General features: G+C 39.8%; 1 protein-coding gene across 1 annotated transcript; it reads right to left on the bottom strand.

Annotated features, from left to right (window-relative positions):
• Window positions 1-5,338: 5,338 nt before the first annotated feature.
• C6H2orf69 (chromosome 6 C2orf69 homolog) lies at window positions 5,339-10,300 on the bottom strand. Its single transcript, XM_074872789.1, has 2 exons — window positions 9,995-10,300; window positions 5,339-8,661 (listed from the first exon to the last, which is right to left on the bottom strand). Exons 1-2 carry the CDS (start codon window positions 10,298-10,300, stop codon window positions 7,822-7,824), a joined length of 1,146 nt encoding a protein of 381 aa, XP_074728890.1. The 3' UTR covers window positions 5,339-7,821.
• Between the last annotated feature and the right edge of the window lie 9,043 nt (window positions 10,301-19,343).

Here is a 19,343-nt window from a genome sequence, read left to right as displayed (position 1 = left end):
ATAGGTCTCCCAAAATTTTTGTTTGAAAATGAACAAGGATTGCTTGTGCATAGTGCTGAGACAGAATCTCTGTGTCTGTTAGGCTGGGGAAGCCTTTTGACTTTGTTGGACTGATAATGTCGAGGGCCCCATTCGAATTGCAGAGGTGTACAGAGCATATTCTTTGTGTTGGGACTAAATGGAGAGGCTCAGAGAGCCTGCAGGGCTAGACAAAGCTGTTTTCCAGCACTGTGCCTGCACAGCTCTCACTTTAACCACCAGCAGTTTCTCAATATGCTAGTCCAGAGAAGTACTGTGCTGATCCCTCATTCTGCCATTTCTTGATTCTTCATTCCCAAAAGAGAGGTGCTAGCTTGGTGTTCTCAGGCCCCCTCAACACTCAAGTATAAATAAGGAAAGCATGGAGCAGCAATCGGTGTATGAGCGATCTGCTTCTGTCTCAGCTTGTGAGAAGAGCCTGCAGTGCTCCGGAGGGAGGATAGGAGCCATTTGGGGCTCTTGGGGAGAGGAGAAAGTAAAAGGAGTAAAATCCTGTGGGTCAAATGCATTCACACTGCTGTGCCATCTAATGGTGAAATTAAGATTTTCAATAATACTTGTTTGATAGTACGTATCTAAAAAACATAAATAAGATCTGTCAAGCCACAAGTATTCAGAATGCCATTTTGAGTATTTTTAAATCTCCCTGTATTTTGTAAGGGAGGCAATTAAACTATTCATCTAAACACCTAAGCCAAATGAAACCCTTGCATCCCTCAGTTGCAGTTATTAGTGCTGAGGCAGCCCAGCAGGAAAGCTACAGTAAGTCACTTGTTTAGGCTAGTGTGAAGTTTGGATTGGAAAGTGTGTATCTGGCTGGGAAAAGAGGGTCATGCTGAATTAAATGTGAGTCAAGTACTATACCAAGCGCAGCTATTTCTTCGCACTACCAACTTTAAAATGAAACCTTTATTTTTATATGTCAGCAAATGAGGTTATCTCACCCTGATCAGCTGGTGGATAACCCAGCCCTGCTCCTGCTTCTCTTCCAGCATTCTGTGAGAAATCTCTGCAATGATAGTGGGGTGTTTCTTTCCCTTCCCATGACCCCTTTGGTTTTCATTTCTCTAAGACTGTCAGTAAACCCCATCAGATGTGATGTAAGTGCATATTCAGGAAAGATCAATAAAAACTATTCTATGTAGACCAGCACAGTAATTGTTCTGCCAGTGCTACCCTTTTTTCATTTTGAACCAGTTTCTTCAATTTCTTATTTAGTAACTTCTATAAATCATTTGTTCTGAAATGTTATAAAAGAAACCAAGTAGTTTAAAAATGTATTTTCTTAATTTGAGCATGATGTAACTAGTGATAAAAATCTTGAAGGTACTGTGTTAAAAAAAAAAAAAAAATTTACTTGCTGTTTTCTAACCACTGTGCTACATGGTGTGAAACTGGCAATAAAGTGATGAATGAATGCCTTAAAGGAATAATTTCCAGCTAACACAGTGAGAGAATACATGTAGCCACAATTTAAAAACACTACTGAAATAACACAATGAATTAGAGTCACTGACTTTTTGTGGAAGTTTGTCCTTTAGAGACCTAGAGCAAAATGGGATCATGCCACAACAAAACAGATGAAGTTGTGGTAACAGGTATCAGAAAAATAAACACTGACCATCTTAAGCATTCAAAACAGCCACTTCAAACAGTGTATTCAACAGAAGAGTTAGGTGATGCAGGCTGCCCAGGACTGAAAGATGAATTATGATACTTAAATATAGACAGCAGTTTAAACGTGGCCTACCCCAAACTTTCAATTACTCTCAAAATTTGGTGACTGAGGCTTTTAAAATGTAAGTTCATTGCAAATCAACACCTGGAAAGAATTACTTATTGTTCGTCATATGAAATATAAAGGATGACTAATTTCAGAAAATAAATGTTTTATACATCTTTCTTAATGTTGTTGCTGTGGAAAGAATCAATTTAAAAAACTGATGTCAAAATACTGTCTTTAAACATGTCATTAAAAATCTGCCTATCATGTATGTGCTGAAGATTTGATGTACCTAACTTAAGAACATGTTTCTCTCCAGGAGCTACACAGGGTCTAGGTTCTTAATATGAGTATCAAGTTAAATGCCTAATGTGAAAGGGTTTGACTTGATCATGAAGGATCAGAAATATATTTGCAATCCTTTTTAAATATGCAGGATTAAACTATTTGTCTCATACACACTGTTACTCTCACAACAGGACTACTAACTTGACTAATGTGAGGATGATTTTTCCACAGTAGAGGTTATATTACATATGGTGTGATCCCAATATGCATTACTTCACAGCTTCAAAAATCCTGTACTTCTTTCTCCTCTAGCCAAAATGTATCTTCCTAAACCTGAGACATTTAGATGTTTCCATGCAGACAACACAGGTGTTGAAGATACATACATGTTCTGAAACAGTAACTTTTACAAGGGACAGTAACTTTTACAAGGGATTCTCTATAAGTTAGTATCACTCAGTAACCAAAGATTCTGGTGTTACTAGAAGGATAGATGAAATTCAGATTTTTTTGGGGACAGTTATCAAAGTTTGTGGTAAAGTACCATGTTAAAATCTCCTATTTTGGTTTGGGTCTGACTCTAGCAGTGGGGATAGACTCTGAGCTCTGTATGTAGTAATTCCTGAGAGCAACAGGAGCAGATTAATTCCTTTCCAATTGTTCAGATCTGTTCCTAGTCAACATTTTTAAGAGCAGATTGAAAACATTAAAAGAACTGCTCAACCATGTAAAATGCACAGCTCCATGTGCGATGCTCTGTTCATACAAAAATGCTCAGAAGCTATCGCTTGCAATAATAAAACAGATCGCAGTAACGGACAATTTTTGCCGTGAAAACATTTATACTTCAGCTGTCAAGCAGTATATGAATTGCTTAAAACTTCCATCACACAAAATCAATGTATTTCTCATGATGGGGCATGGGAAAGAAGAGCTATGCAGATAGCCTGTAAGGGATGCAATAGCTTTATCTGACACCCAGGCTTAGGAGTATTGTTCAGAGGGTAAACTGGTGCGGGAAATGTGAAGAGCCTTGTTTTGCACTTCAGCACTGGTATGTCCCTTGTTTTCTGTGTCTTGTAGCAGTGCTTTCTTTAGAAACAACTCAGCTCTGAAGTGCCAAGTTTAACAAAGGAAACTAACAATCGTGACTGAAAGTGCTCTCTGAAAGCTTACTAAAAGAAGGAAAATTTATTCTGAACCTTGAAGTAATGGCATTCTGCTCATTTTCAAGTACATGAGATGTTTATATACAGGAAGAAAAAACAGGTAAGAATTCATTTTTCCCTTTTGTTCTGCCAGATGCTTTTCTGGTCATTTGCTTAAGTGGAATTTTGGGTCACTTGGAAACATGTAATGAAGCCCTAATGACAGGAAATGAGGACAAAGCCATCACTACTTCATAACCCACACTACACTATATGCAAAATGACTGCCTGAATCAGTTTTCCATGGCTTCCACAGTGATGTGGAACAGCTAATCCCGTGCAAGTGGTTTTCGTCAGCAGGAGAAGTGAATTATGCTGTTAATACTGATGGAATGAATTTAGTCAGGAACAGTGTGTCTGGCACTGGGAGAAGCAGTGCCCATCTGCCACATAGGTGTTACATGATCTTGCATTACTGGCTTAATGACTTCATGTTATTATATTTGAGTTAAAAACAGTCACCTTGCATCTGAACAGAGTTAAGAGATCAGTAAGACCAACACAAAGCCAGCCAGGGTCTCCATCAGCACTATTTAAATGTATCTAAATTTTCATCAGGTTATGAGCATCAGAAATAGGTTTTTTATTCTTTAATCTACCATCCTTACAAAAATGAAATGAGATTCCAATATAAGATTAAAAAGATTGTGAAGAAGTAACTCCAAAGGTGATTTGAAGAGGCTGTCTGTTGTGGATTGCAGTCTGAGACACCTGCCTTTGCTTTTGTGTTGTACAGGGACACCGGACACACAATTCATGTTTGTGGATTCCACTAGGCAGTGATGTACCTAAAAATGTGGCTCGCAGCAGAGCACACACATTCCAAAATTTTTTCTGTTCTTTAACTTCTCTCTTATATTAACTGATAAGACCCCATGTAATTTTAAATAAGCATTCAAGGTAAATGGATGGGTATACTTTACCCTCAGTGCTTCAACTTTCAGTCTGTACAAGACAACAAATAGGGTTCATCTGCAGAGACAAAGTAACTGTTAGCTTAGGAAAGACAGCACTGTAAGCACTGTAAGAGGGAAGAAAAAACAGGTGATGTTTTCTTTCTGCAAACAGCTCAAAAAGAATCTGCTGGGAAAACTTGAGCGCATGATCATGCACAATCACTTTTATCTATGAATATCCACAGTTGTAACATCCGAACTCCTGAACTGACTTAGCAGTTTTATTCAAAATAATTTCTATGACTATTTAAATACATAGCACTCCTGTCAGTTATCTCTATCAGCAATAATGTTAATTGAGTAAGACAGAACAGCTCACCATAAAGTCCTTGTGCTAACATAGGGAGGAAGTAGGATGTTGTCAATGGGAGGACAGAAAAGATTGCTCCTTTCAGCAACATGTTAAGACCTGGACCCTTAATCACCTTTCAAAATTAGGGGCCAATACTGATTTATGCAGCAGCATTTACAGAGATGTGATTAAATTAGTCCCACATAGGAAGAAGGTTACCAAAGTTTCTAGTATTTAAGATGCACATAAAATAAAATCATTTAAGTCATACAGAATCTGGACAACTTCACAGAACTGAGCCTTGTTTTAAAGGAATTTAACAGGCAGAGATTAAAACGTTTTAGCATTTCTCAAAATCTGAAGAATGTCTTGTCTATTATACAAGACACAAGCATGTAATATAAAGAATATCAGCTATTACATACTAGGTTGTACTAAGGACTGTGTAATGTTGCTCACTCCATTCAAAAATGGAACTGTCCTGAACTAAACCACTATAAGCATGAGAATCACTTAACTTTAGGAATTTGCATCTAAGCTCATTAAAAGTTGCCTTTACAGTTAACATTGAAAAACAGGCATATATAAACTATGACCCATTTCATCCTAACATAGAAATGTTTGCACCCTTGGGTACTTCATGCCAGCTTTCCCATGTATGCGAGATGCTAGTAAGCTGTTTTACAACTGCAGTTGCTGACTACACAAATACAAAGCCTCCTTCAAGAAAAGCTATCAAATAAATCTGTTTTTTTTAAACCTGATAAAGCTTAATCCACAAAACTTAACTGCACATCCCTTGTTTAATGGTTTTATATTGACATCAAAGTGGTTTCACCCATTGGAAATAGTTTATTTTCTACATTGTTTGCAAAATTTATTTTTAGCATGCATTGTAGTGAATGACAGAGGCACATTCCAACGGAGTACTACAACTGTTTAGAGAATGAAAAACAACCAGTCAGTTTTCCCTCCACAACATGAGGTCTCACAACAAGATTAGCTTTACAACAAAGTGCTTATTCTTCAAATTAACAAAGCAACACTCAAGCCTATTTTATTTAACAGTTATTGTAAGCAGCCTCCATCAAACAGGTTAATATTTTCACAGGACAGCCATCCAGAAACTTCTGAAGACAATGTCAATATTTTAATAGCTGTTTCCAAAAGCTTGCAACAACCTACTCCTGCTGTTTTGGCTGGCATAGAATTGTTTAGAAATTGGTCTGTGATCTGCACTGTTATTGGACAGGGCAAGTTTTAGCATTCACAAGTTAGCCTGGCTAAGCCTGAGGCTGAGAGAAAGTAAGATCAGTGGTGTGTTTTGGGTTTTTTGTTATTTTTTAAAATGTTATTTTCTAAGTGGATAGTTAAAGATATTTCAAGCAATTTGTAGGCTTTCTATTAAAATCACTTTGTTACGTGACCCACATTTCCTTTACAGAAAAAAGTCCTTGCATGTCCTGCAAGTGTTATCAAAAGGACAAAAAAGGGAAATAGCCTTCCTTGGCACACATAAACATGTTGTTATAAGTCCATTAAGAAGGTAATTGATAAATAGGGTTGAACAAAGTCTTCAAGAAAGTGCTTTCAAAAAGAGTAGATGGAACTAGAATTCAGATTTTTTATAAAACGTTAAGAGTTGGTTTGTGTGTTGCACTTTTCCTCCATCAACTAAAATAGATTATTTCCCCTTTTGATCAACTAGGTACATTAGTCTATTATTAGGGACAGAGTTCACTTTCACGTTATAAGGTGCACACTGTATGCATAATCCTTTCTACTACCCTTAATATTTTGAGTATTCAGAAAATTTTCTGAAGAGTTCAAAACACTTCTCTCATTCTTCAGCGATCACTAACATGTGCGCCAGCTTTGCAAGAGTTGTGAAAATGCTGTCTCCAGTGAACCTTGTAAGTTTTAATGATGCCAGCAGAAGAAAGATGACCCTGGACTTTCCTTCCATGGTGTAAGAGTCACGGAAAGCAAGCACAGGAAAGATGTTGCTAAGCCGTCAAACATATGAATAAAATGCCTTTTTTTCAGAGCTGAGCCACATCTGTTTGTGTAATCTTCACAGTGTTTTGCTAACTTCCTTTTGTATTCCAATACTTTCAGGAAATCCAAAACCATTTTAAGCTACGGGTTCACTGTTAATAGCTGCAGTTGTCTTTAAGAGTGATTCTAAGATTTATTTGTAGATAAATGGAAAGTTACCTACAACAGTAGAAAAGTTCCACTAATACCCTCATTTGTCTGTCTTTCAGTAATTCTTTCTGAAGAATGTTCAGGGTTGGGGCCTGAACTAGACTACATCTTTTGTATCATCTGATTTGTCCAGATTTGTATTTAATGGGGGAGGGGTTCTGTATGAAAAATTAGGCTCTGAAAATAGATTTTTTGAGTGGCTGTAAAAGCAACTACTGTGATACATTTAAAGATGATAATAGTTTTAAAAACTGAAGCATTTTGACCTCACCAGTCCAAGGTAGCGATAAAGACATCTCTTGACTTGAAAATACAGATATTACTGCTGGTCCTTATAGAAGTTAGTCAAAGCAATAGCAAGCTATGCTGAAACAGCAATAAGCTACACCATCCTCAATATTCTTGGTCACCTAACATAGGTACGACAAAATTTTCAACCCCCCAGGTGAAATGGCTATTCACTAGCAGATACTACACAATGAATTAATGAAACTTTATAGCAACAGAAAAGCCAAGGTGCACTAGGAAGAAAAATGGATTGGCACTATTATTCCAAAGGTAAATATTTGTGACTTTGTTTCAATTAGGAGAAATGTTACACAACTGAAAGATTAAATTAACTAAACCAGTTTTCACCAAAATATATAACTAAGATTGTTCTAACAATCATCATTTTCCTTAAGTCAAAAAAACATCCTTATGTCTGCTACTGACAAAGGTCAAAGCTTTTAGCCCTGTGAAGCTACTAAATTGAAGTATCCAGGCATTTGAAAGTCTTGAGTACTTTTAAACACCCATTAAAGGCAGTATATGACATTAGACATTTTGTCAATAGTTTGAGAATAAATGTCCACATTTAACAAAAAGCATCAATAGGATAGTTCTTCATAACACTTTTTTCCAGGAATCAAATGACAACATCTGTTGTAGGTATGCGGTCCCAATCCTCCTTTTTAAGCTACTGAAATTTATATATAGTATCTATTAGCAATGCAGGACTGATTTAGTATTCTCTTCAGAAAGTATCTGCTCAAAGTTGTAAATTTAAATGACATTTACAGTGTTAAAAGTGCTTTTATAATTAATATACTTCAGATACATACAGTCTCAAAATACTTCATGAACTCTGAAATGGTTATCTAAGGAGGGAACGTCATCAGCAAAATGCAGCTGATCATTTATTTCCACACCAAATTCTTCAAGTATCTGTACAAATTTCTCATGCTCTCTCCCAATCCATGACCTCATTGTGTCAAACACTTGGTATGGTGTAACATGAGCATGAACTTCAATTCCTGTTTCTGCAAGTTCTTTCAGCACTTCAGGGTAAGTAACCCAAGTATTGCTTCCTCCCGAGTGACCACCATCCAACCAGTAAATTGCTTTTATGTTTTTTAAGAAGGCATCTGTATTCTTGTCTTTTTTGGCTTCCTTCAGCTCATAAAGCAGCTGGTTCAAAACCACACAACCTTTACTGAAGCCAATCAAAGTAAACGACACCGCACCTACAGCAGACGGTATAATGAAGTTCATAGCAGAATTATTAGAGCATTCACAATCTCTCTCTTTTTCTGTGGATGAGCAGCCATTTGTCGTAGGAACAGACTGCGGCTGTGATTTACCAGCAGCTATTTTTGCATCCTTGCTGACACTGTGCACACTTTTCTGGGACAGCAGAATATTCTGAGAGAGTCTGAATGCGTTAACTAGCAATGCATGGAGATGCTTGAAAGCTCCAAAGTCAGTGCTGTGCTCTGGTGCTCCAAACATGTTGCTTGCCACAAAGTTGTCATAACAACTGAATTTGTGCAGGTGCATTCGAGAACACTTTACAACCCAAATAAAGCTATTAGGGAACCGGCGAGCAAGTATGGTAGCAACATTTTCAAAACTCCAGTGCTCCCACTGAAAGTTTTCTGGGTGGCAAGACATGATGTCGTGATAGTTCTGAAAAATTAAGAAGAATAGAAAAGACGCATTACTACATTGTGAAAAGACTTCAGCTCTGTCTAGCAAACTTATTCATTAGAAAGGACTGTAACTAACAGAGAAACATGCATTAAAGAGGCCCGTGCTTGCTAGGCTTCCAGGACAAGAAACACATTAAAGAAACTGGCATATTTAGATGTACTTATTCTTTAATATTTATACCACACATTTTTAATACCCCCAAAATTAATACAATAGAAGTAAGCACATGGAAGTATTCATAATTTTTATTGACTTCACTCCAAGAGAAGATTAAAATATTTCTCAACTTAGTATGACACAGAATATATAATTTTACTGTATTATCTCCATCTGTGGAAATACTGATTATCTTATTAAAAAGCACCAATAGACTTAAAACTTTGTAATAAGTTTTCTATCTTCTATAGAGAAAAAACAATCCCTCTCATTCAGCTGTAGGGAGTCTTTATTCCCCTTGTTCACATCCATACAGGGCACAGATGGAAAAAGATTAACCCCCAAGTCATGAATGATCCTCACCTCTGAATTCATAATTGCAGAGAATACTAATCAGTTTATTTTCTTAAGGAATAATAAAACCACACCCAGGAATGGTAATCAAAAAGGTTTTCTTAGGCCACCCCAATCCTTAAAATGAAAATTCGCAAAGTGTTGCATCTTTACCTTAGAGGAAAGGAAAGCCTTTTCCCTGGAACAAAAAGGCACTACCTCTGCTTTTGAGATTAGCTGACTACCCAGAGCAGGTAATGTCACAGAGGTCGATCACATGCTTCGAGACAGCACTTCAGAGTCTCTGTTCAGTTTCTTGTCACCTCAGACACAACACGTGCCTTCTTCAGGACACGCTGAGAAAGCGTCAGCGCCTGGGAAAGACCCGCAGGACGGTGTCTGGGATGTCTGTAGGCCTACACGGAGACGTGGTGCTAAACCTGACGGGGACGACTGGCCATTTTAGGATGTCAATCGTCTCCTCTGCACGGCCACTCTCTGATACCACTTCACCACCAGAAATATCAATCTCGGGCGGTACTATAGAGAAGACTCCCCCTCCACTGCTGCTCCAGTTCAGGTTTCAAGAACGGCCCATTCCCGCCACGTTTACCGGGAGGTAACGGGCAGAGAGTGGCCAAGAGATGCTTCCCCCAGGGCGGAGCTCCGACTCGCCGCGCCGGGATCCTCGCCACCGCCTCCTCACCGCCTGGAGAGCCGGTGCGGTCCGCGGTTGCCTGCAGCGCCGCTTCCCCGCTCCCGCCCTCCCGGCCCGCTCCCGCCCGCCATTGCTTATCGCCCGCAGCCCACCCCGCCGTACCTGCACGTCCCCCGGGAAGTAGACAACGTGATGCTGCGGTGGGGCCGGGCCGCGCGGGGCCGGTGGCGGCAGCAGCAGCAGCAGCTCGTTGGCCCGGTGCGGCTCCGCGCCCGGCACCTCAGGCAGCCGCAGCCACGGCGGGCTCAGCCGCGCTGAGGAGAAGCCCGCGCCGCCGCCGCCCGCAGGCCCCGCGGCGCAGACGGTCGGCGCCCCGCAAAGGCTCATGCTCCTGCCCAGGCAGAGGGCAGCGGGGCCCACGAGGCCCCGCAGCAGCGAGGCGGCGACCGGCGGACAGCGCCTGCTCATGGGAACGCCGGCCCCGCGCCCCAGCGGCCGCCTCCCGCCCGGTGCGGCCCGGCCCGGCCCGGCCCCCTCTGCCCGCCGCCCCGCACCGCGCCTGCGCACCGCCCCCGCCCCGCCCACCGCCCCCTCGGGGGACCCAGCAGGGGGCGCCGCGCGCCCAACGGCCGCCCGCTCCGCCGTGACGTCACCGGAGCCTTTAAAAGGAGGGCGGCGGGAAGCGCCGAGCCGTGAGGCGCTGTGGGGTGGTGGTGGCGGCCCCGGCCCCGGCGGCCGCCGCCGCCGCCGCCCCCCCCCCTCAGGGCGCCCCTCGAAGCCTCCTCTTGCCGTGGTGTTGGGCGCCAGCGCTCCGTGAGCCGGGGCCAGCTGCTGGTGGTCTCCGGGGCGTCCGCAGGCTCCTCCGTCCTCTGGCTGTGTGGCCCCTCAGGGCACCCTGCGCAGCTGCCGGCCCCTCTGGCTCGCCCTGCCCTTCCGCAACAAAGTTGAGGCGGCGGTACCGAGCGCGTGTTCTGTCTGTGCTGCCTTGCCTTGAAAATAGTGCTGGGCTGGTAAATCCTGAGGAAGGCCAGGCCAGTAGGTGCCTCAGAATTTGATAGTGACAGCAGAAGGCCTCCTGCAATGCAGTAAAACCCTAGAGCATGTTGCTGTAGCACAGTTACAACACTGTGGGTTATCTTACACTCCACATAGAGCAGTTAATTTCAAAACAGAGGTATGTGGACTCATTTATTTCCTAAAGCTGTTGGTTGTATTTAAAAAAAAAAAAGGCAGCTTAGATATACTTATTTTACTTTGGTTATACTACTGTTACTACATTGGAAGAAAAGCTTTCACATGTACATTGTGAGATACTCTACATTTTACATGGCAAAGCAAGCAAAGAATCAGAGCCTTTCCTTTATTCCCAAGAATTTCTGGTTGTCTAGAATTTGCCTAGAATTTTCCTATTTCATGTATTCGTTCCTTTGTTCTGTTTTCATAGTGTAGTTAAAAATGCTTGTATGAAAACCTGGGAAACCACCAGATACCAAGTCTCTGACTACTTGAGTCAGCTGTGCAAGAAAGCATAGTTAATTGAACAGTGATTGCATCAAACTATTGACTGGTTTCTTCTTGTTGGAATATTCAGCAAATGAAAAGGAAATTTGTCAGTGTAGCAAGCTAGTAAACAAATGGAGTGCTTTAGAGTGGCTTATTTTCTAAGTATAAATTCTAGTCTGCATGTTTTTGTGCAGCCTACTCATGGAGATTCACTTTGAACGATGACATGTTCCTGGTCTGCTCGGCACACTTGTATTTTGCAGGGGTATGTCTTTGGGCTTGTGCCAGAGCAAGTTCCAACAGTTCTTACTTTCCATATTCTAAAGCTCGTCCAAAGGCTCTTCCCGAAAGCAGAACTGCACCTTATCATTGAGGGTCCTCATACAAGCTCAGAAGAACATTTCTTTTTGAGATATATATTTTGAGATTTCATTGCTTATTACATCAGCAATATGTATTTTTTGTCACTTGCAGAAATCAGAACAAGGTTGATGCCTGGTGCTGTTGATGAAGAGGGTAAGACATTTTAAAGGCTATTTTTTCACTTTGTGTGTTTCTAGGGATAACAGGTTAAAAAAAATTTTCATGACTTCTGTGTTTTATAGATGTTTATTTTAAATTGCTTATTTTAAAACTCAGCATTACTATTTCTTGTATGAAAATTATCTTTGATATGGTTAGTGCTTTTTTTCTCAAAGCCTGAAAGAAAAATGAAAATTCAACTTTTGGTCGCCAGAAGATGGTGCTATGCAGTGTGGTTTGAAAAATCTGTATCAGAACAGCCATCTGATTATAATTGCTTTCATGTCTTGGGAGCCTGATATTAGAGGTGCATTTCAGCAATGCTTTCTTTTGTTTATCAGCTGATTAATATAGGCAGTATTTCTAATACCTTTACAGTAGAGCTGGTGGTCAGTTCCAAAGTCTATCTTTGGAACTGGAATTCCTCTGGTAATTTCTGCATGTGGTCCCAGGAGTTTAAAACTTTGAGCAGTTTAGAACCGTGGAGTGACTGAGGCTGGAAGATGTCTCTGGAGATGGTCTAGACCAACCCACCTGCTCAAAGCAGGGTCTACTAGAGCAGATTGCTCAGGACCATCTCTAGCTGGGCTTTTGAATATCCTGTTTCAGTGTTCAGTCACCCCCACAGGAAGAAAGGTGATTTGTTGATGGTTAAACACTGTTCCGTATTTCAGCGTGTGTCCACTGCTTCTTGTCCTGTCACTGGACACCACTGAGGAGAGTCTGGCTTCGTTGTCTTTACTCACCTCATCAGGTGTTTATACACCCCCCTGAACTTTCTCTTCTGTAGGCTAAACAGTCCTAGCTCTCTCAACCCCTCTTTGTATGACAGATGTTCCTGTCTCTTAATCATGTTGCCAGCTTTTCTTTGGACTTGCTCCAGTAAGTCCATGTCCCGTGTGGTGGAAAGCGCAGAACTGGACACAGCACGGCAGCACTGGTGACACCACATCTGAGTAGAGGGGAAGCACCATTTCCCTTGACCTGCTGGTGAAGCTTTTTTTAGCACAGCAGGATGATGTTGGCCTTTTTTGCCACAAGGGCACATTACATGTTGTGCCTTGTATATTTATCATTTACATTGCATATTTATCACTTCCCTATAGCATACATTATCTAGGAAATCTCAACGTTTAATCTGTTCTCACAGCCACCAGAATAACAGACTCCAAACACCCACTTAGAAGAGCCACAGAATGAGTTGGGAATAAGAACTTACAACGCTTTCTGATGAAATTTCAGACTGTTTGATGAAAAAAGGCAAAAATGGATGCCTGAATTGGCTCCTAAAGTGAGGCACATAAACCAATAGTTAGATTTTCTGAAAAAATTTTGAGTTATTTAACATGCTACCGATATGTATTAGAAATCAAACTATGAAGGTCCAAATCTATCTGTCACATACTCAGAAGGGTACTTAGCTTGACTATCTGGAGGAGCAGTAGTAAAGGTAGATAATAATGACATCAAGTAAATGTTTGCAAATGTGGGACCCTATTTCACCCTTGCTTTGCACAGACTGTGGAGCAGCATTGTCTGCAGATAGGTGGGGCTGCACTGGAGTTAGTTAGGCTCTCTATGAAAGGAAGATTCATTTAGCAAAAATTTACAGTCAAATCTCCTAAAAATCTTGTGAGGCACCTGCATTGTTGGGAGTGCAACTTATTGTGCCTGGGGCCAGCTAGAAATATTCAGGTGTTCGCTTTGGAATTTCCCCAAGCAAATCCTCATTCTCCTTCTGGTTTGAGTTTTTCGGGTATAGTTGTAGAATGTTTTCTAGATTTTTCTCTGTGAGCATGCCCTAAGGCTATAATCTTAGTGGAAACTTTCACAATGCCTCTGCTAATGAAGCAAAATGATTAAGGAAAAAATCTCCAGCTCCCTCATACAACTGTTTATTTCAGTTCATGCAGGCAGATTTTCTTAATCCAATTTTGAGCAGTTTGGTCCATGCTGACACTAAAATTTTTAATTAGAAGGGCAAATGAAACCTTGTCACTTCTGTTCCCTATTAGGTACTGTGCAAAAGAAATACTAGGTAAGACCTGCTAAATATATAAGCATAAGAAAAAATACAAGTGGTCTGCTTCTCTCATATGAAACTTTTTTTTTTTAAATTGCCCTCAAAAGTATCAAACAGTATAGTGCCTGTGGTCTGTAAATCTAGTTACTTGAACCTTGATTGCTAAGGTTTGCTTGTACAGGCAGAGCTCTGTTATGATTAATGATAGCTGATGAAGTAGTAAGGATCTATCTAAGAGAAGTGGTTAGGAGAATGAAAGTTTTCATTTTAGCAATTATTTCTGAGAAATGTGAATAATTACTATCAGTAGTGTGAAAAAAATCTGTGCTTCTTGTTGCCTATATTCCCTCCTGTGTTTTTTCCAGATGAGAGATTAGGTTGTTCAGAAGGCTTTACAGACATTATTAACATTGTAGTGACAGTTATTTATGGTAACCAGAGGTGATGCTGGTACTTCTACCCAGAAATATTTGTACAGTGTGTTCATGATGCAATTGTTACCAGATAATAAAAGCTAATATATAAGGTCGTATACAGGCTTTCACCTTCATCCCAAATGCTACATGAGCCTTATGGGAGAGCATGAAAATTAGTCCACATCTTAGCCAGAATTCAGGTACACACAACTACCAAAATAATGAAGTGGGCTCTCTTTTGGTTATAGGAAATAATGGTATACATTAGCTGTTTTTCTCACTTAAAATAGAAAGCACCAACCTATTCTTACTTTCAAGAAGATACAAGAAATCTTCTATGGCATACTATACATTTTGGTAGTAGAGTGATTGCTCTGAGTTTGCTTCTAATCTTTGTCACGTGGCTATTGCACTGTGCAAGCAGATTCAGTAAACTTGAGTGAATCAATCCTTACAAATATCACCCAATGTAGGCATGAAATACTATATTTTGAGGGGCCTTTGTCAGCCTTCACATTTGTCCTGTTCTCTGATGCCTCATTCCTCCATTCTTCTATTTTCTTATTCTTTACAAGTTTTTGCTTGCTATGCTCTCTATTGTTGTAAAAGGAAACATCTTTTCTTTTTACATTCTCTTCTTCCCGCATCTGCTCTTCTTTCCCTGCAACAGTCCTCACTGTTCTCCTGTACTGAATCAGTCATGAGCCAACCACTGAGTTGCTAGCCTGTCCTGCAGGCCGGTGCGGTGCAGTTCACTGCTCACTTTTGCTGCCTACTTGGAGAAGGAGGTAAAGCGCATAGTGTTTTTTCATGACTCTGCAGAAGTCTGCCCATAGATCTCAGGGAGTCTGGCAGAAAGAATGTGTATCATGGTTGATTAGCAGTGATAAAAGACATGCATATCAAAATTAATTCCTCTGGAGAGAACTAATGCCTTATTCACCACTTCAGTGTCTCTGGGTTCCCATACAGACTTTTGTGACTGCCTGCAGAGTGGTTAATTAGTTCCATCTATCAGAGGCAACTATATCCGCAGTTTCTAATTAGAAGAGGTACCACAGCAAAAGTAATCTTTATTGCAATCAAAGCACTTCTTCTGGAATCGGCTATGTTTTGTTGCCTTTATAGCTCGTATACTAATCCTGTACTTTCATTCAGAGTATACACAAACAGCAAGAATATAATATCTTGTGGTTTTAATCATACTATTTAAATTAAAGATGCTTCACCAAAATTCTAGGTGAAGAACAACTGTCTGGTGATGTGACAATGGTATCTTTGGCCAAGTATCTAATATATATGAATTTCTCTCTGTTCATATGTAGCAACTGTAATATTTCATGGTACTTCAGTGATGTTCAGAAAAACATGCTTCCTGCCCAACTAATGTGCAGTGTGCATATTTACGTATTTGCATATCTGTGTATTATATTTTATGTTTGAATTTCCTTTTAAACATTTTTCAGCTGCATATGCATTCAAATTGCTAGTTTGCATTTTGGCAGAGAATTGGAATAGCTGTGAAAACACCTGTTAAATACTGATAGGAAACTCCTTTGCAGTTGATATGCAGCTGTGTCTTTCACTATTGAGAGAAAGTGCCAGGCCTGGCTCGTCATTCTTTCAGGAATAGTAACACTTAAAGGACTGAGTTACCTGTCTCTGTGGTGAAGTGTGCACAGAGAAATTCCCAGCGGCTACGCAGTGACAAATGGCTAGGTCTTGACTTGTAGTTTTATTAGCTTATTAGTGGCAACAGTTCAAATGAAATTACAGCTATTATGCACCATTATAAGTACTAACAATTTACTTCTGCTGAAATTCCTACTGACAGCTCTGCCTGCCAGCATCCATCTTTTGTGTGTGTATGGATATTCAGGAGAGCATAGGGGAGAATAAATTACTCTCTCGGCAATTTACTGAGTTGTATGAAAGTGAGAATGAAAGCTTTTCAGCATGAAAAATAAATCCATGTTCTTTTTCTTTCAGCTGTGTGGAGAAGCTACTAAAATAACAGGATATGTGATCTCATTTCTGTTTTTTTTCATTGCTGAAAAAGTTAGAGTGTATAAAGAATTCAGAACTACTGCTACTGTTTAAAATACCTTTTTCTCTTGTACTGTTTTTCTGTGGAAATTGGTTTTGTTTAATCATGCACTCTGTCTACCTGTCAGTCCTTTCCAATGTCCCTATTGGCCTCTTTAAGAGAAGGGTAGGAGTTGCAGAGCAAATGATCTGGGAGTAATGGGAAAACTGCTGGATGAATAGATCAGGATGGCTCAAACAAATGCCCCTACTGAAGGAAGGCTGGAGAGAATTCAGGCTTTGTACAGCATATTTGAAAGCAATAGGCTGAAAATTCAGTATGTGTTGGCTCTGCATACTGGAGCCAGCATGGGCTGTCTCTGACCTGGTCGGGTTCACAGAGGACATGGTGGGTAGGAAGGGCTGGAATTACTTTAGTAGAAAAGTAAAGAACAAAGGACAGGAGTCCATAAAAGCTTTGGTCGTTCTGCTGTTCATGGAACAGATAGTTAAAAGACAAGCAAAGTTTCTGTGCTTTGCAGTTTGTCTAAGTAAACCAGAAAAACTTGTGGCTTAAGGAATCTCTATGCTGTCTGGTATAAGTCAAATAAATTGGGAAATCTATTTGGGATTTAAAAGAAAACACCGTGGCCCAGGAAGTGGAATAGAAGGGGATTTTCTTGCTTAAAAAAATGGACCAAAGTTCAGCCCCCTAACCATTTCTGTAGTCTGAGGTTTGTCTCGCAGTGAATTACGAAATTTTGGCTTCTGCGTGCTTCTATCTCAATTTCTCTTCTCTCTCATTCTTCTCCTTAGAATATTCTGACTTTGTGGATGGGTACTGCAAGTATTCAATGTGAGACTAACTTCTGCCATCCCATTTATTAACTTTGATTGCTGCATGCACAAAAATGAGGTCAGAATTTGGCCTCAGACAGTATCTTTGCACCATGGGTTTCTGGAATTTATACCACATCCTCTGCTCCAGTTTTTCTTTCCAGAAGTGTTTTGAGGCACTGCTTGCATGGTACATTACACAAATAGGAAGGAAATAGGTCCTCAACTTGAAATTAGTTATTTGTCAGAGAACAATATTTTCTTGGGTGAAGCACTGCAAAAGATCAAGACTCTTTTTTATGGGATGCTGATTCAAGTGGAATATGGTTATATGAAATGAGGGACAGATTCAGCTGTGTGACTTCCAGTGGATACAGATTCTTCAGCTTCCATTAATATTCTCCAAGAGTTAATGACAATGGGAAGTATGCAACAGTCAACATTTGTGAATTTACAGCATCAGGCCTCTAAAGGCAATTCTTCATTCCTTTCTTGATTCCTCTTAAGGCAAATAATCCTGTTGCAGCCAGTGCATAACGTGGATGAGGAACATCCCTTTTATTTACAAACAGACTTGGAAGATTTCAGGACATGTAATATAGATACTGTAAATAAAGGTATCTCTAATAAATCATTATCATTCAAAGTATTTAAGCATATGCTCCTGTTCAGCTTTATTAAAGGACTTGTCTTTAAGTAAGTGCACACAGAAAGTTATATAGACACTTGTGTGATATGGAGAATTGAGGTTTTTGCTGCATACTTGAAATCTTGAATTTTTATCTTCCCCTAGTGCAGAAATGTAGTCAAGTGGTAATGCTAAATGCATTTCCAGATTATGCCTATAACAGTCTGTTTTAATCAAAGCAACTCCTGTTGGTAGGTTAGGTAAGAAGATCTCTTATTTTTTTTGTTCCTAAACCCCTTTTAACCCTTGTCCCAAAAGAAACTTCTGTCTGACTAGAAGAAAGATGGGGCTTATTTCCCACATGTCTGATGTATCTGCCACTGGTTTTCACTTTTTCCAATTGCAGAGCTTTGCTATTGCAAGTACCAACCATTCTGTAGTGAATTCAAACTTAATGATGATAGGTTTACTTTTTTCTTATCTTTCTTGAACACCTTTGGCATTGTCCATAGATTTGCAGACCTGGATAGAGATTTACTGAATAAATCAGGAGTTAGGAGTCCTTCCTTGACTAATTTTGTAAGAAGTGTTAAACACATGGTTTTTAATCAAAGTGGATACTACTTAATGCTAACATTAAACCTTTGATGGAAGATGTTTGCATGAATGATGAGATTTGCACATTTAGCAGCAGAAGGTAACTATCTAATTCATATGTAGGGTTTGCCTAGTACCAGTGAGGTGAAAAGACTGTCATCTACAGACAGACACTGGTATATCAGGTGATATTAATCTGCCAAGAATTTTACTTAGATAATGGAAATAACTGGAAGTATAAGAGTGCTTGCATCTTACTGGGATTGTCTGAGAGTGGTACTTCATAAAAGTAGAAATTTAAAAAAAAAAGTTTTAATGTTATATAGGCATTATATATTTAAATGTTCAATAGACTGATATTTTACTACAGTCTTTACAGTGTCAACATCAAAACAGCTCTTCTATTCAAAAAGAGCTGGAACTTTTTTTTACACTAAAATAGACACATGCAGGACAGTGACATAACTGTTCTCAGGTGCATATGATTTTTTAATTAGTCGGGTCAAATATTAAAATGACACAAAGGCAGTCAGTGGAATTAAGGTTTCTCCTCATGGAGAATGCTTTTATTATGGAGGCAGTATAAAACTTTTGCCCTTACTATTCATTACTTCTTGTTGAAGTACTTGAGATTTGCAGCTCAAGTAAGTGGTTTCTTGTCATACCAACTCAAAGCTGCTCTTTAAATTCTTCTGTTTGATAGACAAATAAGACTTGCCTTTTTTCCTTTAAAAGACATTGGTCTGATATTTGACATGCACAGACATGGGATATTGATAATAAAGCAGTATGTGCATGTCAAGAATCATCGAATATTAACATTCTAACATTCAATGCCTGAATAAAATAAACTGTTACTGAGTTTTGTTCAATACCAAAACCAGCAGCATAAAATGTTAATTGTGTTCTGAAAAGGTTTTATTTCCCTCCAAAATTTTTTGAATACATTTTTTAGTATAT

Source organism: Strix uralensis, chromosome 6 (assembly GCF_047716275.1).
Source record: "Strix uralensis isolate ZFMK-TIS-50842 chromosome 6, bStrUra1, whole genome shotgun sequence".
NCBI classification, from domain to species: Eukaryota; Metazoa; Chordata; class Aves; order Strigiformes; family Strigidae; genus Strix; species Strix uralensis.
This window is presented reverse-complemented; position numbering and strand designations above follow the sequence as displayed.

Bases quoted from the DNA above. Each gene is read 5' to 3' on its own strand.
- C6H2orf69 (XM_074872789.1), bottom strand. From the start codon at position 10,300: ATGAGCAGGCGCTGTCCGCCGGTCGCCGCCTCGCTGCTGCGGGGCCTC. The intron at 8,662-9,994 runs GTACGGCGGGGT...TTAATTTTTCAG, and splicing joins ACTTCCCGGGGGACGTGCAG to AACTATCACGACATCATGTC.